The sequence below is a fragment of the Schistocerca nitens genome, chromosome 1 (assembly GCF_023898315.1).
Source record: "Schistocerca nitens isolate TAMUIC-IGC-003100 chromosome 1, iqSchNite1.1, whole genome shotgun sequence".
Lineage (NCBI taxonomy): Eukaryota > Metazoa > Arthropoda > Insecta > Orthoptera > Acrididae > Schistocerca > Schistocerca nitens.
The window spans coordinates 382,918,042-382,936,010 of record NC_064614.1 but is presented as its reverse complement, the minus strand read 5'-3'; the positions used below and the strand labels follow the sequence as shown (position 1 = coordinate 382,936,010).

The window sequence follows — 17,969 nt, the reverse complement described above, 5'->3', positions numbered from 1 at the left end:
GTCCATTAAAATTGCATCACCAAGAAGATTATTAAATAATGAAATTTCATCTATTGTGCTTATACAGTACAATATGACAATTTGAGATACCCCTCAAGAAGCAGTTTGATTCTTGATGTACTTGACAATAGTCACACATCCAAACTTTGGTTATGATTTAGAATACATGTTACAGAATTTGGAAAATCAGTGCTTTAACATGACATAAAATTGTCAAAGGATATTGTCACTTTGACTTAAGTACAGAGATGCTAAACTATAAGGAATGCTGGACACATACAATAATGTGCAAAGCACCACTAAACTAACCACTCACCGTTCTTTAGGTAAATCTAATCTTCAAGTACAGTGGTAGAACAATGTAAATTAACCTACAAGCGTTTGTGTCACAATCAATAACAAAGGCCAAGTTTTTAGCTATCATTAAAGTGCAAAAATTTGCCTCTTTACTGGAACTGATCAAGAGTTTCAAGTATGTTGATGTGTTTTAAACTTAGTATGGAAGCTAGTTCATAAATGTCAAGCACACTTTCAACATGTAACAAGTGAATGACAAGTGGCAGACATCTGAAACATCTAATAATAATGTTTGCATGCCAGATTTTAGGGATTTAGCTTGAAGTACAAAATATAAATCATCCTTCCTTTGTTAGCAGTACTATATGTGAGCATAAAGGAGGTGAAGTCATCTTTTGCTTCTTATAATCCTTTCAAACATGGTGGAGTTTGACCTCTTTGCAATACACTATACTAGTTGGAGAATGTTCTAAGTGAGTATGTGGATGTACGGATCATGTCTATGATCATTTTCACAAGTGCCCTAACCAGTGTACGATGCTAAATTGAGGGCAACTAAGAAACTACTTGTATTAATGTTGGTGAAGTATCAAATGTGTGCCTGGGCATCTCCCCAACACATTATAATTCATATTTTGGCAAATGTAAAAATACCTGCTGTCTGGATTCTGAGAATATATTGAAATCTGAAGTGAATGACTGCCTAACTTTAACTTATAAATAAAACAGAGTTTTCAAGAACAAGCTGGAAGCATGGTGGAAGAATATTTATTGCTGTGAAGAACTCTTTCATACCCTAAAAAATTAGCATGAATTTGGCCAGTAAATAACTTGCATGAAGATAAAGTTCAAACATGGGTTAAATATTGTTTTGCCTGTTGCTTTTATAGGCCACCTGCCCCACGTATTATAGTGACTGAATGAATCAGTGAAAAAGGAGAGATGTCTAAATTCTGAGGGGTGGGAAAGACCCATCATAGTTCTATAGCTGTGTAAGGAAGTTTCAACAAATATATACTGAGCTTAATCACAGATTTAAGCAAAGTTGAAACATGGTTGTGAAACAAAAGATGAACAACGTCTAAATGGGCATAAGAGGAACAATGGAACAACTATTAAATGAATTTGAAGGATGTATTAACTGCACAATTGACAGAAAAATTTAGGAAGTTTTGATTTTGTGAAGAGTCAATAAAGAAGTTAAAGTCATTCATCAGTTGATCATTGATCACATTGGTACTGAAATGGGGTATGACAAAGACAAGGCTGAAATATTGCATTCTGTCTTCCAAAATTGTATCACTGAAGATTATTACACTACATTTTATTTTTTTATTGTCCCACCAGTGTCGAATGACAGACAAGGCAAAGGCATACGTGGTCATGGAAAATGGAAATGAGCATATGGCATTGTGGACCAGGAATCCCCCATTTGGGGAAATTTGGCCCTGAGGGCAAGTACTTATTGCATTTGATGCCACATTGGGCAACATGCACATCGGAAATGGTGATGAAATGATGATGAGAACAATACCCAGTCCCTGAGAAGAGAAAATCTCTTGCCCCAGCCAGGAATCAAACCCGGGCCGCTTGGCGTGGCATTCCGCCACACTGACCGCTAGCTAATGGGGGCAGACCATGGTCATGGAATTTGAAAACAACTGAAATGATTCAATAGAGGAAAGTCATTGGATTTGATATAATACAAGTTCAGTTCCATGCAGATTATGTGACAGAATTTGCTCAAGTTTTAACAGATCATCATAGGTCAATGGAGCAAGAAGGCACTCCAAACTATTGTAAAAAGTTACAAGACACTACCATTTTAAAAAAGAAGATTAACATTTAATATAATATTGATGACAAGGTCATTAGAGATGGATATTGTGGAAAGCAGTAGTCAGTAGGCCTATAGCATTGATGTTAATTTCTTGTGAAATTAAGTAATATGTATATTTTATGCTCAGATGTTACTATTTTTGAAGACAAGGTATCTCATGTATAGAAACCAACATAGATTCTACAAGCAATTATGGCGTGAAATTCAGACTATTCTGTTGGCCTGTGAAGTACCAAATGCAATAGATAGTGTACCTAGGTTAACACCATGGATGCCACATTTATTATCTCCTCAGAGGCATTTTGCATCATTCTAGATCACTCCCTAATAAACAAATTTCTAGCTGATAGAGTACAAGATCAGTCTTCTTACTGGATGGAAAATCTCTTAAAAACAGAACTCAGTATGTCATAATAAATTGGAAGAAATTGTGACATTTAGAAGTAGCTTTGGAGATATTATGAACAACTATTATGTGACTAACACCATTTACAATATATGTAAAAGATTATGTGGATAATATGGAAAGTTATGAGTCTTATCAAATGATGAAATTGTAAATAGGAAAGTGACAATGTCAGAAAATTGTTGTGAGAAAAGAAGACCTGTAGAGAACCAAAATTTGGTGCAGGGATTGGTGGTTCACCTTTCAAACAAATAGAATGTATTTTGCATTGATAGAAGTAAAGACCAATTCATTGTTTATTATACAAATGTCAGTTGTTTTCAGGAAACAGTCACAAGTTTAAAATGCTTAGACGCATGGGATCACAGCAATTTAAACTAGAACTCTCATATAAAATTAAATTTTATGTAGAGGAATGGCAGGTAAGGAAAGGTAGTTCATCCATTAATAATGCAGGTTACAAAATTTTCATTTGATTTGTTCTTGAGAATTTCTCACCAATTTGGGCTCTTGAAAGTTCTGATTAATAGGGGAAACAGACGACACACAGTGAAAGGATTCGCATTTCATCACAGGTTGATTTATTCAGTGCCAATGGCTTTGCCACAGTGGTAACACTGGTTCCCATCAGATGATGACATTAATTGCAGTCAAGCTTGGCTAGCATTTGGATGGTTCACCATCCAGGTCTGCTGAGAGCTGTTGGTAAGCAGGGTGCACTCAGCCCTTGTGAGGCCAATTGAGGAGCTACTTTACTGAGATGTAGCAGCACTGGTTATAAAAACTGACAGTGGATGGGAGACTGGTGTGCAACCACATGGCCCTTTGTATCCATGTCCAGTGATGCCTAAGGGCTGAGGATGATACAGCAGCCGATCAGTACTGTTGAGCCTTCAAGGCCTCTCCAGACGGTGTTTATTTTTATTTTTTCATTTATTCAGCACACATGTTTAACTGAAATGCTCATCCAGCTCAAACGTCAGACACATAAGGAAAGCATGTCTATCATAGAGAAGCTACTGCCGAAATTCTGAAGATACACATTCTTAGGACAAAGCAACTAATATCACAAAATATCCATTATGGTAAGATCATAGAATTTTAGCCCATACTGAGATGCATGCCTACTGGCAATCATTCTCCTCATGTTCAATCCACAAATAAAACACAGAGATAGGGTTAGGTGTAGGAGATTCTAGTGGTACACAGCATACTGAGGTAACAGAAGTCATGGGATACAAAACCTATATTCTCATATGGTGGTAATATCATGTACACAAGGTATAAAAAATCAGTGCACTGTTAGAACTGTCATTTCCACTCAGGTGATTCGTGAGAAAAGGTTTCTGATGTGATTACAGCAGCACAATGGCAATCAACAGACTCTGAATGCAGAAGGGTAGTTGGAGTTAGAGACATGGCAAATCCATTTCTGAAATCTTTAGGGGATTCAATATTTCAAAATCCACAGAATCGAGAGTGTACAGAGAATAGCAAATATCAGGCATTACCTGTCACCACAGGCATCGCAGTGACTGATGGCCTTCAGTTAGCGACTGAGCTCAGCGGCTTTTGCATAGAGTTGTTAGTGCTAATAGACTACCAACACTGATTGAAATAAGCAAGAAATCAATGTGGGATGTATGACAAATGTATCCATTAGGATAGTGCAGCAAAATTTGGCATTAATATGCTGTTGCAGCAGATGACCAACATGAGTGCCTTTGTTAACAGCACAATATCACCTGCAGTATCTCTCCTGGGCTACTGACTATATCGGTTCAACCCTAGCTGACTGGAAAGTCATGGTGTGGTCACTGATCATTGACTGGAAATGGTTATGTTTAGCTAGTTGGAGACCATCTGCAACCACTCATGGAATTCATATTCCCAAAAACAATGACTTTTTATGGATGACAATGCATTATGTCACAGGGCCACAATTGTTTGAAATTGGTTTGAAGAATATTTCAGGCATTTAAAGTGAATGATCTGTCCATCCAGATCACCTGACAAGAATCCCATCGAATATTTATAGGACATAATCAAACAGTCAGTTGATGCATAAAGCCCTGCACTAGCTACTCTTTCACAAGCATGGATGGCTATAGAGGCAGCATGGCTCCATATTTCTGCAGGGGACTTCCAATGACTTGTTGAGTCTGTGCCACATTGAGCAAATGGACAAATGGAGGTCCGACACAATGTTAGGAGGCATCCCATGACTTTTTTCCTCCTGCACACACCAGAAAGTTTCTCACAGAGCAAAAATGAGGAATATGTATATAGATGCAATTCATACCTCTGGACCAGGAAGAAAGATAATGAAAATGCACACTAGCTGCTCCAGCTGAAGAACCTGCTATTGTAATACTAGCTGGATTTCCTCCAAAGGATGCAATATTTGCTTGTATCCAGCGGAAGGCCATGGACTGATCTTTTAGTCCATTGTTTCCTGGTAGTTGCTCATCTTCTGTACTCAGGAAACCTGAAACAATTTATAATTTTAAGAAGATGGTGCTACACGGATCATAAATATTATGGTTATGATTTACTCCCAAGAGCTGTTGATAAAATTTTTCTATATTACTTTTTTCAGTAATCAGCAGTATCTAGAAATACCTTCCTACAATACTGTTAATGCTGAGAGTTAATACTACAAGAATGAGTGCACATTTTTTTACTATTTGAGAACAATGGTGAATTCCTGGATTTATTATTTGATGGCACTGATCTTATTGCCTAGAATGATATTGCAAAAGTTTTTATGAATCTGACAAAGATCTGTAAGTCAAAACTGATTGTTCAGCAAAGAAATTTTATCAGCAGCTAATTTACATATGTTCTTAGAACTGTTTATATAACACTTGGACAGTTAAGCCATAGTTTGTCAGTCATGCAACATCTTGAGCTTTGAAACAAAGGTCTTTTACCTTGGAACATGTGATACTTGCAACTGAACTGTTTCTTTAATGCCTCAAGAATTTTACCTGCCCAGAAAATTGAAATATTTTTAGTTTCCAGTAGATTCTATTTCAAAATGTATGTAACTGGTACCTGGTTTTGATAATACTTCTGCTAAATTCAATGCCAATTACTGATTACTCGTTTATAGTAGAGTAATAATGTAACAAATAGATTTGTAGTAGAGTAATAATGTAACAGATAGATAATTAAATACAATACTGACAGGATTTTCTTGATTTCAGTGCCCAAAAGGTTATTACTGGCCAGCAATGGCCATGCAGAGTGATGTGTCTGTGCTGAAAACAGTTCAGACCAAGTGACTGCAACTGTAAAAAGGTTTGTGTATTGTGCTGTGTAAACTAAATTATATATATTGAGATTCTATGTCTTTGTACATCATTGGGTCATTCCTTGTCTAAGCTACAGAGGAAACAATCAATACTGGTGGCCACGACTGCAAAAACTCCACAAATACAGTGACATTGAGTGTTGAAGTATTTTTTGAGTGTGTACGATGCAACCTGCAGGCACAACTTCATACCCACCAGCTGTTTTATGATATTTGACCACCCTGATTATGTCAGGTACTAATACTGCTCAGTACCCACAGCACTTGTAATGACAAACACGTTCAAATTAGAACAGGATGGCAGTGTAAAATACAGTGATTGTGGTGTAACAATGGTCACCTTTAATGATGAACTCATGCTCCAAACTTAATACAGGATATTTTGGTTATCCTGTATGACTTACATGTGTACAGACTGATTTTACATCATCTGCATCTACTGCACCTACCACATCATTTCATACATAGATTGTTGGTATTGTCGCTAGATACAGAAAACCATTGTGCAACACCAAGGGCATGGGCAGCAAAACTACAAATTTAGTTTTCACAAGGACAAATAACATTCCAACTGTGGATCCTACATCTACTGCAATATACACAACTTCTGCATATACTGTGTCATGATTACCAACATTTGACACGATCATTCTGCAGCAGCAACCCAGGGACAATAGTACTGCTGTGTTTGGTCAGGCAACTGTGCCTTGTTTACCAACAGATACCATGGTAGTGCCTTACTATCTGATCTTTACAGGGCAGCAATAAATGGATTACACTGTGCAATGACAAGAAGCAATGCAACCAAACATCGTTCCATTCAGGCCCAATCAGGTAACTTTATGGTTTGCAATAACAGAGCAAATTTTTGCAACATTGTGAATTGTGCATGACAACTCAGAATTTGTCATGCTAATATCCCATCTCACTGAACACACAGAGTTAATTAGTGACCTAACACTCATGTCGCCTGCCAGTACCAAATGCAACACAGCAATACTCTTGCAACATGTTTCCCTCTCACTGGAGCAACAAGTGCGGCAAGTGATACAAGAGGAATGTTTATCAGACAGCTCATTCCCTCAACTGTAGCACTGCCTATGGTCATTAGTAGATCTGATGCTGTCCAAAGATGTGTGAAACTGACATTGCAACCCCTGGCCCGAGCATGGGCGCATGGTGCAACACCACCACCTGACGACACTGGTACAGTTGATTCTGCCACCACCTCGCTTCTGGTACCATGCACATTTCAGTGATGCTGGTCCCAACTGTCAATAGGCCTGCTTGCACCCAAACTTCATGCATGAGCCAATATAGGTGCACTGGCCCACCTAGCATTGACAAGTCGCCTCTCCTCCACAATGAGAATACAAAGTGGAGGCCACATGTATATCCGAGACACATCCACCAATACATATTTCCTGATCAGCACAGGCTCAGAAGTAAAGTATGTACTGTACCAAGACACATACTCAAAATTTTCTACAAGGTTCCAAGTTTAAAGCTCCATGTGGCAAATGAAATCAACATCCACATGCATGGCAAAGCTGAATATACCGTGCAACTTACAGATGAGCTATGTTGTTCTTGGACATTCTACCTCACGGACATAGCAAAACCAGTCCTGTAGATTGATTTTCTCAGAAAGTTCTGTCTCTTCCTTGACATCATCCAAGATACTCTGTTCCATTACATGGTGTAACAGTTCATCCAATGGCTCTTCACCTCAAATCTGTCGCAGGCTGTGAGACAACATTTGTGCCTGCTTACTATTGCCAGCACAAAACCCTAAAATATATTGCTTGAACGTACCAAGGCAACATGTGCTATGCCCACCATCCAGGCATGTCTCTTCCTGACCTATGACGACTCATGTTCCCTACATTATGACAAGGACAGATAATGCCAGTGAATACACGAGAAGTTGCTCACTCTCACACATGTGCGAGAGCAGCTACAACAACTAACACTCATCACAGTGGCTGTAAATGATGCAGCCACATCCCTAACTGATAAGAACATCCAATCAAAACACAATGAGGATGTGGTGCAGTCTGACCTCCTTCAGTGACTACAAAAACATGTTGTGACAGCTATGAATGATTCAGCCATGCCTCTGATGGCCAACCACATCCCTCCACAACTGACCAAGGAGGCCACGCAGCCTGACCTGCTACAACAACAACAAGCACACACCCCTGCAGTCATGAATGATGCAGCTATGCCTCTAACAGATATTCATGCTCTTCTGCACCATGCAGAGATAGCTGTGACACCTGAACCACTATAGAGACAATTCTCTCTGGTCAGTAAAGCACATATTGTGTGACCTTTTGTGTTTTCTCAAAACTTCTCTGACCCTATCAGTTATGGACTCTCAGTTCTACTTCATCAGTGCACAGTTAAAAATGTTATGATTCACTACATAAATATGAAAATAGGACGCTTTTCTGGCACAAAAGAGACCACCTCACCCTGCCCCTCCTGCAGGCAGCTAAGATGGCAGTGGATGACAAGTTGCATAGGGGCATTGTAAATTATTAGACAGTGTGTAGGCATTGCAAATAAAATTAATAGCTAAGAAAGATGATTCTATTTGACTATGTGGACACTGTAGAACACTTAACTCACACATGATTTTCAACAGTTGCCATACAATAAACATAAGAGATTTTACCAATGTGCTCAAAGGGGTGAAGGTTTTTCTTAGTGGCTGACTTTGAAAAGGCACACTACCAGATCAATATGCATCCAAATGATGTTCCTAAAATGGCCATCACCACACCACTTGGCTTATTCAAGTTTCTGGTGATGCCACATGGCCTCAAAAAAGTGGATGGACCTGGTTCTTATTCACCGAGAGGGTATTGTTTAACCTGTACTGCTGCTATGTTAGATGAGATTCTTATTTTTTTCTCACGGTCATCAGAGCCACAAAGTTCATGTTGAAGTCATTCTCACTGTCCTCCATGATGCAGGTATGATCATAAGTGAAGACAAGTGAAAATTATGCAACTACGATAGCACATGTCTCAGACATGTTCAAGCACCATATATGAATGCTCTTCCTGGCCCTCAAACACAAGGCAAACATAAACTGTTGTAGACATTGGAAATGCTGGCAGCATTTTCCCAGACTGCCGGTTAGATGCCACTGGTGCAGTACATGTGGTACTGGACACACAGCTTACAATTACGATGTACGCAAGTGACAAAGCCATAGGTGCCATCCTCCACCAGGATGTAGCAGGCAATAAACAACCTCTATGATTTCTCTCCAGAAAAGCTCACAGCCCAACAAAGAAAATGGACAGCTTTTGACAGCAAACTATTCACCCATTTTTATGAGGATATTGAGGGTTGTCATGTGATTAATAATACAGATCACAAACCTCTGGCAGATGCCATTCAACAACTTTTCATCTACGGTCAAACCGAGACAATATCAATCTCTTGGTCTGATTGCAAAGTATTCTATGGATGCCCACCATCTCTGTGGGGATGATAATGTTGTAGTTGATTACTTGTAGTAAGTCAGCACCTTATCCCTCACCCTCAACTTCAACAAAGTTGCGGAAGAACAGAAACACGATTGGATGACTGGCGCATTACTCGAGGATTCATTTTTAACCTCAAGAATGAATGTAGACCAATCCTGGGAACAGATGCAGCTGTCCTCTGTGACATATCACAACAACATTTTCAGCCTACAATACCTTCATTAACGCAATGCATTATTTTTTTGGCACACTACATAATCTCAGCCACAAAGGTGAACAACTGATAAACTGGATCATTACATAACATTTTGTTTGTGATTTTTGGGAATGACCAAGGTTGTGTGTAGGCTGTCAATGCAGCAAAGAAGACCAGCATGTGCAGCCTCACCCCACAAGTTTGAAATTCCATGTCACTAGTTCCAACATGTACACCTCGATTTATTGGTACCCTTACCAGAATTGGAGGGATACAGGTACATACTGTAGATGGTCGACCACATAACCAACTGAACTGTGTGCAGGAAGACCAGACTTTCAAAATTACATAAAAATCTACGACCAGTGCTTTAATGATGAACTGGATCACCCAGTTTGGCAGTCCTATCACTATTACCACATATCAGGGCTGTTACTTTAAGTCTTCATTTTCTAGTGCATCATGATACTTGTGCAGAGCAACTTGCCATTGTTCTATGGCTTAGTCTACCCAAAGCAACAGCCTGTTGGAATGATGGTACTGAACAATGAAAACCACATTCATGTGCCTCAGGGTTGAATGGATGGAGCCCCCCCCCCCCCCCCCTCCTATCGACAGCATCTGAAGCACTCGAAGCCAAGTGAAACAATCTGATCACAAAAGTGCCATGACATGTTGCAGGCCATCACACAGACAGTCATTCAATCTTGCACAGCAGCCTGTCAAGAAACAATCTGGACATGCCTCACAAAGGTGCTAGATAGGGCACCGCCAGTCATATGAACTTGCATGGCACCTGCAACTACAAGCACTGCACATTGATTGTTGACAACCCTCCTCCCTTGTTCAGTGCTCTGCACTTGAGGAGTGGGGTGGGGGCTGGGGGATATAGTGGAGCAGAGAGGGTTCGTTGGAGACAGTGCTCAAAAGACTTATCACTGACTAACAATGACAGTGCACACTAAAGTATTTGCACCCAAACATTCAGTTCCGGTTGAGTGAGTGCATTTGTAAGATATTTGTGTATTGAGCTGTGTACAAAAAAACATAAATTTTCTGGAGTAATTTTTGCAATTTCAAAAAAGGTGAAGGGCACCATTTAAAAATGGAATAAGAAAATATATTAAACTTCTGCTACAGGGCTGGCAAGAGGTGAAAGTCTGAGAAGTCACCAAGGCACAATACTTTTGGCTACATATACTTTCATAAAGTAATTCCCATAATTAACAGTATGTACAGATTAGCACTAGTCATCATTTATGGTTAGTATACTTTACACAAATAGATTGCTTTAGCAATTTAGTGAATAATATTCCCATTGGCTATACTTGATGATGGATTTACATAATACAAACTGGAAAAGAAGAATGAATGAGACCACTGATCTTGTCTAGGAAACATATTTCATCTAGGGAGCAAAGTGTCATCAAAAATTACAGAACACTGAAAATGAATGATTCCCATTCTATACAGATAAATGACAACTCACCAAGAATACCTAACCGGTAGTTGATGGTTACTACAATAACTTCATGATCCAGTAGATACTCAGGTCCAAAGTATCTTCCAGAACCACTCATAAAGCCTCCTCCATGAATAAACACAAAAACATCTAATAAGGGAGATACTCCATTTGGTGTAGGCAACTGGAACAGAAAGACATACTTCATACATGAATATACAGTGGACAGAATACTATGAGTCTTGTACTGGTAATTTATCAGACTAGCTAGTTTCATTAACTCAATGCATTCTTTGGACAGTAGTTATCTGTCTTTCTTTTCTTTCAAAAGTATAATGTCTATAGTTTGTGCCACATAGTGTCACATACATTATTATTATTATTTTTGAAGTATGAGTCAGTTTCCATATTCATTAAGATGTGAAACTGAGGTATTGCACAAATGAGTTAGTGATGACTAAATCAATGAAACATTTTGAATTACTGCTTTAAAAACATATAACATTAGCCTTTATTCTTGTTTTATTACTGATTTTTTTCCGTAGGATAATAATCTCTGTGGAAAAAATATTAGCCACCCCTCTTGAAAGAGAATGCTGCTCACATTAGAATCCTGTAGGTGATGTAGAACTGGTGCCAGGTGTCATGTGGTTCTCCAGTGGTGTTGTTAAGCCATGACAGTGAAATGGTGTGTATGTGCCCATTGGTTGTATAAAATCAGCTAAGTAAGATGGAGAAATATTGAGACATGACATAATGGCTGAAAGATGCTATTGTATTTAGATGTGCACATGTATACACCATAAATGATGTTACACAATATTTGTGTGTATTAGTGTGGACCATTAAACATGCCTACATGGAATGGTGTACCACTCACAGCTGTGTAGGATGTAAGGAAGCAGAGGCAAATGTCACACCTTGTCAATGGTAACTGGTTTCAAACATGGCAAGATTTGCTACTGCTAGTCAATATAGACCCATCCCAACCAGTTCTTATGTGTGAAGGTATTTCATGCAAGGACATTTGGAGGCACGTACCTCAAAATGGCTATTGTTCACAGTGGTGCATAAAGTTGCGCACCTTCAGTCAACCATAACACAGCAATTAGACAGTTGCTGACTGGCAGCATGTAGTGAAGCCTGAAGGGTCTCATTTTGGGTCTTTCAAAATGAGAAAAAATGTTGAGTTTGCCAATGATTTAATGTGTCACATTAAATGGAGGGTATAACTCAGGTCAGAGGTACTTCATTCTTCTAAATCTTCAAGCTGGGCCAACTAAATCACCTGATCTTAATCTCTTGGAAAATATGTGTGGCTATTGGGAGCATGGTTAAGGTTTAGCAGTAAAAATCCCCACAATTTGGTAGATCCACAGGAAATGAATATGAATGAGTGGCTTCAGCTGATTATGGCACACCTAAAAAAAACTTTTGGGCTTGCTTCTTCACTGGTTTGAGGCCATTGTCAGAGTTCAATGTTCAACTACAGAGCATACCATTTTATGTTGCTTCAGATTATGTCTCTTTAGGGTGACTAGTATTTGATCCAGTGTCCTTATTTCAGTGTCAAGACACTGTAGTTTTGTTTTTAGGAAAGAAAGTTCTTCATATAAGGCTATTAAAAGAAAAAATGCTGAAAGCTGACGTTTATTAATTGTTCCAAATGCTTTTGGATATTTTTATGATAAAAAATGAAATTATCATGTGGCATTTTTGGCAAGTAGGTCCCGACTGGGGAAACTCAGCCACCATGTGGAAGTCTTATTTTAGATGATGCCACATTGGGTGACTTGCACATCAGTGATGATGAGAAGGACAACACTACACCCAGTCCATGATAAGAGAAAATCTCTAACCTGGCCGGGAATGGAACCCAGGCCCACAGAATGGTAGGCAAGCACGTTATCACTCACCTAAGCAGGCAGACTTTTTTATGATAATATCAACTAATGAAGATTGAAGAAAAAAAAAAGAATTGACAATGTGAAGTGTAATAAAAGGTAAAGTCCATACTTAGGTTGGCTGTGTGCAAAATCTCGGTGTTGGTACAACTAAAACAAGCAGAAAGATTTATATTTTCCATAAATTAGATAAAAAATCAGTAGTGGCACATCTCAATCAGGAACTTGAAACTTTCATCACGGTGCAGTAGTATGTAAAGAAACTATGGCTCAAGTTTAAAAAAATAGTTGACAATGCACTGGAGAGATACATACCTAACAGTACAGTTCATAACAGGAGGGAATATCCATGGGAGACAGTCACTGTATACTAAAGAAACAGAGATTACTTCACAATAGGTTTGAAACAAAGCATAGGGCTATGGATACAGAGATACTGAATGAAATGTATTTAGCTTCCAAGAGGCAATGCTTGATGCCTTCAATGACTACCATAGCAGAATATTATCAAATGATCTTTCACAGAACCCAAAAACATCCTGGTCATATGTAAAGGCTGTTACTGGCATCAAAGTTAGTGTCCAGTCCCTAGCAAATGAGACAAGAACTGAAATTGAGGGTATCAAAGCAAAAGCTGAAATGCTTAACTCCATTTTCAAATGTTGCCTCACAAAGGAAAACCCAGGAGAATTGTCCCAGTTTAATCCTTGTACCACTGCAGAGATGAATGAAGTAAGTATTAGTGTCAGTGGTGTTGAAAAATAGCTGAAATCATTAAAACTAAACAAGTTTACAGGGCTCTATGATATCCCTGCCAGATTCTATACGGAACTTGTGGCTGAGTTACTCCATCTTCTAACTCAAATCTATTGTAGATCCCTTGAACAAAAAACTGTGTCCAGTTCTTGAAAAAAGCACAAGTCACACCCATCTACAAGGATAGCAGAAGTTATCCATAAAACGATTGTCCAACATCAGCTCATACATAATGAGGTATCTTGAAGAGAATGACCTCCTCAATGCCAAATTAACTCACACTTTTCTCACATGACATGCTGAAAGCTTTGGATCAAGGCAGGCAGGTAGATGCCATATTTTTTGATTTCTGAAAATTAAACCAGAATACATGGTTGCCAAGCGAATATTTTGATTGAAATTAATAGCTGGGTCTGCAGTCTCCTGAACTGAAGTGACAGTGCCTTCCTGTTTTGTGCCTGGTTGCAAGTCAGATTACAGTAGTTCCAAAGAGGTAAGATGCTTTTTCAAGCCCCCAAAATATCTAGAAAATTTTATCAAGTGGAAAAAAATTACCCCAAGACAAGACAAGAAGCTAACAAGACACTCAGATTCATGATAAATTCAATTTTCACTTCTACAAGAATTGTTTTTAAGTAAGGACCGTTCGCGCGTATAGTCCCGTAGTTCGCGTGGACGTCGCAACAAGCCACCGCGCCACTTGCCGGCATCCTTCCCGTTCACACTGATGCAAGTTGCAGCTATGTAGCTGATGTGTACGCATCGCTGTGCTACTTTAAAATGTTTACGATTATTGAATCGCCCGCCGCGTGTGAGATACGGTCAGTGATACGTTTTTTGACCGCGAGAAGCCTATCAGCTGCAGAAATTCATAGTCAGTTAACAGAAGTTTATGGCTTGAACACAACGAGTGAAGGTAAAGTGTGTCAATGGGTTAGAGAGTTTAAAAATGGCCGTCAAAACGTCCATGACGAAGAACGCTCAGGCCGGCCCTCTGTGATCACTGATGATTTGGTGGCTGCAGTCGAAACAAAGATTCGTGAGGACAGAAGATTCACAATTTCCACTCTTTCTTTGGAATTTCCACAAGTTTCAAGATCAGTTTTGTACAAAATTGTGTCTGAAAACCTAAACTTTAAGAAACTGTGTTCTCGGTGGGTACTCAGACTCCTCACAGAGTACCACAAAGGGAAGAGATTTGCCACTTCATTGGACTTTTTGATTCGTTACGAGGAAGAAGGGGATGACATGTTGAGTCAAATTGTCACTGGAGATGAAACATGGGTATCCCATATCACTCCCGAAAGCAAGCAACAATGGCGGCACACAACGTCACCCGTCAAGGTCAAAGCCAAACAGACGCTGTCAAAGCGCAAGATTATGGCAACTGTGTTCTAGGACCGGCGCGGTGTTTTGCTAGTGGACTTTATGCCACGAGGAACGACAATCAACTCAGATGCCTACAGTGCAACTCTAAAGAAGCTCCGCAGAGCAATTCAAAACAAAAGATGCGGCATGCTGACAAAAGGAGTTTTTACTCCAGCACGATAACGCTAGGCCCCACACCTCTCAAAAGACTCGGGATTTGATTGATTCTTTTGGCTGGGAAGTTTTGGACCATGCACCATACAGCCCCGACCTTGCTCCTAGTGATTTTTACCTTTTCCGATACCTGAAACACCATCTTGGCGGGCAGCGCTTCAATGACAACAATGAAGTGAAAGCGGCCGTGAACTCTTGGCTGTCCGAGCAGGCGGCCGAATTCTTTGAAGATGGAATTAAAAACTTAGTTGTACGGTATGACAAGTGCTTAAATAAACAAGGCAACTATATAGAAAAATAGGTAAAAGTGTGTAGAATCAGAAAATAAAAGTTTTTTTACAAAAGTATTTGTATTTTTTTTAAAAAATTAAAAACGGCCCTTACTTAAAAAACAACCCTTGTATCAAGCAACAGATTACATCATTGGTGACACAATCAAAAACACGTCTGATTCCATTAGAGGCATACCCACAACTACTAACTTTCTGCAGTACTAACCATATTCCAAACAGTTTGCAATGCAAAAGAGTTTACAAACTTTCTTGACACAAAAAGAATCTTTTTTAATTTATATCAATATTTTATAAATGAGTCCAGAATTAAATTGGATAATTAGTGTTAGATTGTGCAATTAATAATATGAATTTCAAGTATGCTTGTTAGTCTGTAATTTCAAACATTTTTAAAAGAAGAGTAATTTTAACTGTATGTACAGAGTACTAACAAATCAATTTCTTTTTACATATTTTAGCCCAAAACATAACACACTGTATACAAAATAACATGAAGTTCATTCAGCTAGACAGCTGATATAATGTTCACCTATACAAGAATCGATATTATACATGGTATCAGTTATTTCTACAAAAAAAAAAAAAAAAGTAATGTTAGAGGAGGGTGACCCATTATAAACTGTAGGTTTTACATGTGATGGAAGCCAGTCTAAAAAACAAACATTTTCAAATATCAGGAAACAAGGGGAATACTAAATGCTGTTTTCAAAATCCTGTTGATGAGAAAAGAAAAGTGAGTTTTTTCAGATGTAAAACATATTTTGAAATGCATATGTAACCACTTTAATGATGACATCATGAGTTATGGATTTTATGAACATGTTTATGAAGCTGTCAATTCACAGGAATCTGCTGGTGTAAAGGCATGTGACAAACTGACATACGCGCACAAACACCCAACCTCCTTTCAACGGATGAATGCTCATCTTGCTTTCCAGTTGTTTAGTACCTGCATGGCAAAAGCTATACACTTTTTAGCAAGAGTGGCACTGTGGGATTTGAAAATAGTGAGACAACTGGAAAATGTACTGAGAATACAAATTATCTTTGTGATACTTTGAATTCAAAAACACCAACATGTAGTATGAGAAAAGATTCAGATCACCATAAAATTCTACAGTGTATTTATTATATTCAGGCCACTTCAGACAGTACTTCTGCTTCACACAGAAAATTATAATCAATCTGAGTAACAGTATAGAACACGGTCGAAACAGCTGAATACTTGTGGAATAAATCGTTTAAATATGTATTGACAGCCAAGTTCAATCAGGGTACACTAGAGTGACATTTTTGTATTATTAGATCATTTACCTGTGATGACCATCCTTCATTAGTAGGCGTTCTACTTTTACATATGCTCCACTCAATATATGTGCCTGTCAAGAATGTTTTAAAAAATTGAGGTAATTGTGAATCAGGGACAGAACCCACTGTTCCATCCTATGCCAATCAGATAAGATTCTTAGCAAAGAAGACTAAGAAGAAATACACTGACATCAAAATATCTGTGCTAGGGATTATAGAACAAAAACATTGTCATAAATACCAATGAAAATCATTCTGAGTGAAAAGCCAATGAGTCGTACAACATGGTATTTGATAACACAAAACATGTACTGTACACAACATAGCAAGTTATATTGCACATCAGGCCTCAAAAATCACTAAATGTTGTGCCTGTTTAGATTCAATAAAGAATTCATCAGTAGAAAAAGGCCCATTTTCACTTTTAACTAACTTGAAGGGCTATGGTTCTCATAAGGGACAAAGTTATTTATGTTACCCTTCAGAAGTACTGTTAAATGTCTTGCTACAGGCAGAAGAACCATTAAGTACTAACCTTTCTTCTCTATCTGCTCCCTAGGGTGACTTGTTCTATGAGTGTGTGGAAAACATCAAAAAAATAAAAATGAATACTTCAGGCTTGGCTTGTAGTGCAGAACAAGCCATGGAGCCTGTATCTGAACTAACTTTTTTATTGCATGAAATGATGATTCTGTTTCAAAATGAAGGAACTCAGGAAGGAACTTAAGTCAACAAAAACGAGTGAATCAACAAGTAAACTTACCAAGTAGTTAAAAGGTGAGAAAATACATTTAAAATGTTTTAATTTTTTATGTTGTTGTTGTTGTTTTTGTTGTGGTCTTCAGTCCAAAGACTGGTTTGATGCAGCTCTTCATGCAACTCTATCCTGTTCAAGCCTGATCATCTCCAAGTAACTACTTCAACCTACATCCTTCTGAATCTGCTTACTGTATTCAGCTCTTGGATTCCCTCTAGAATTTTTACCCCTCATGCTTCCCTCCTGTACTAAATTGGTGATCCCTTGATGCCTCAGAATGTGACCTACCAACCGATCCCTTCTTCTAGTGAGACTGTGCCAGAAATTTCTCTTCTTCCCAATTTCATTCAGTACCTCCTCATTAGTTATGTAATCTTCATCACTCTTCT

The 17,969-nt window shown here is 38.5% G+C and overlaps 1 protein-coding gene across 1 annotated transcript in view; it reads right to left on the bottom strand.

The window, feature by feature from the left end:
* Nucleotides 1–17,969, bottom strand: part of LOC126248655 (venom carboxylesterase-6-like) — a 218,623-nt gene that overhangs the window by 105,872 nt on the left and 94,782 nt on the right. The window contains exons 6-7 of the mRNA XM_049949889.1: nt 11,048–11,204; nt 4,846–5,031 (exon numbers count right to left, since the gene is read on the bottom strand). Coding sequence (XP_049805846.1) covers nt 4,846–5,031; nt 11,048–11,204 — 343 coding nt within the window. The remainder of the gene's footprint in view (nt 1–4,845; nt 5,032–11,047; nt 11,205–17,969) is intronic.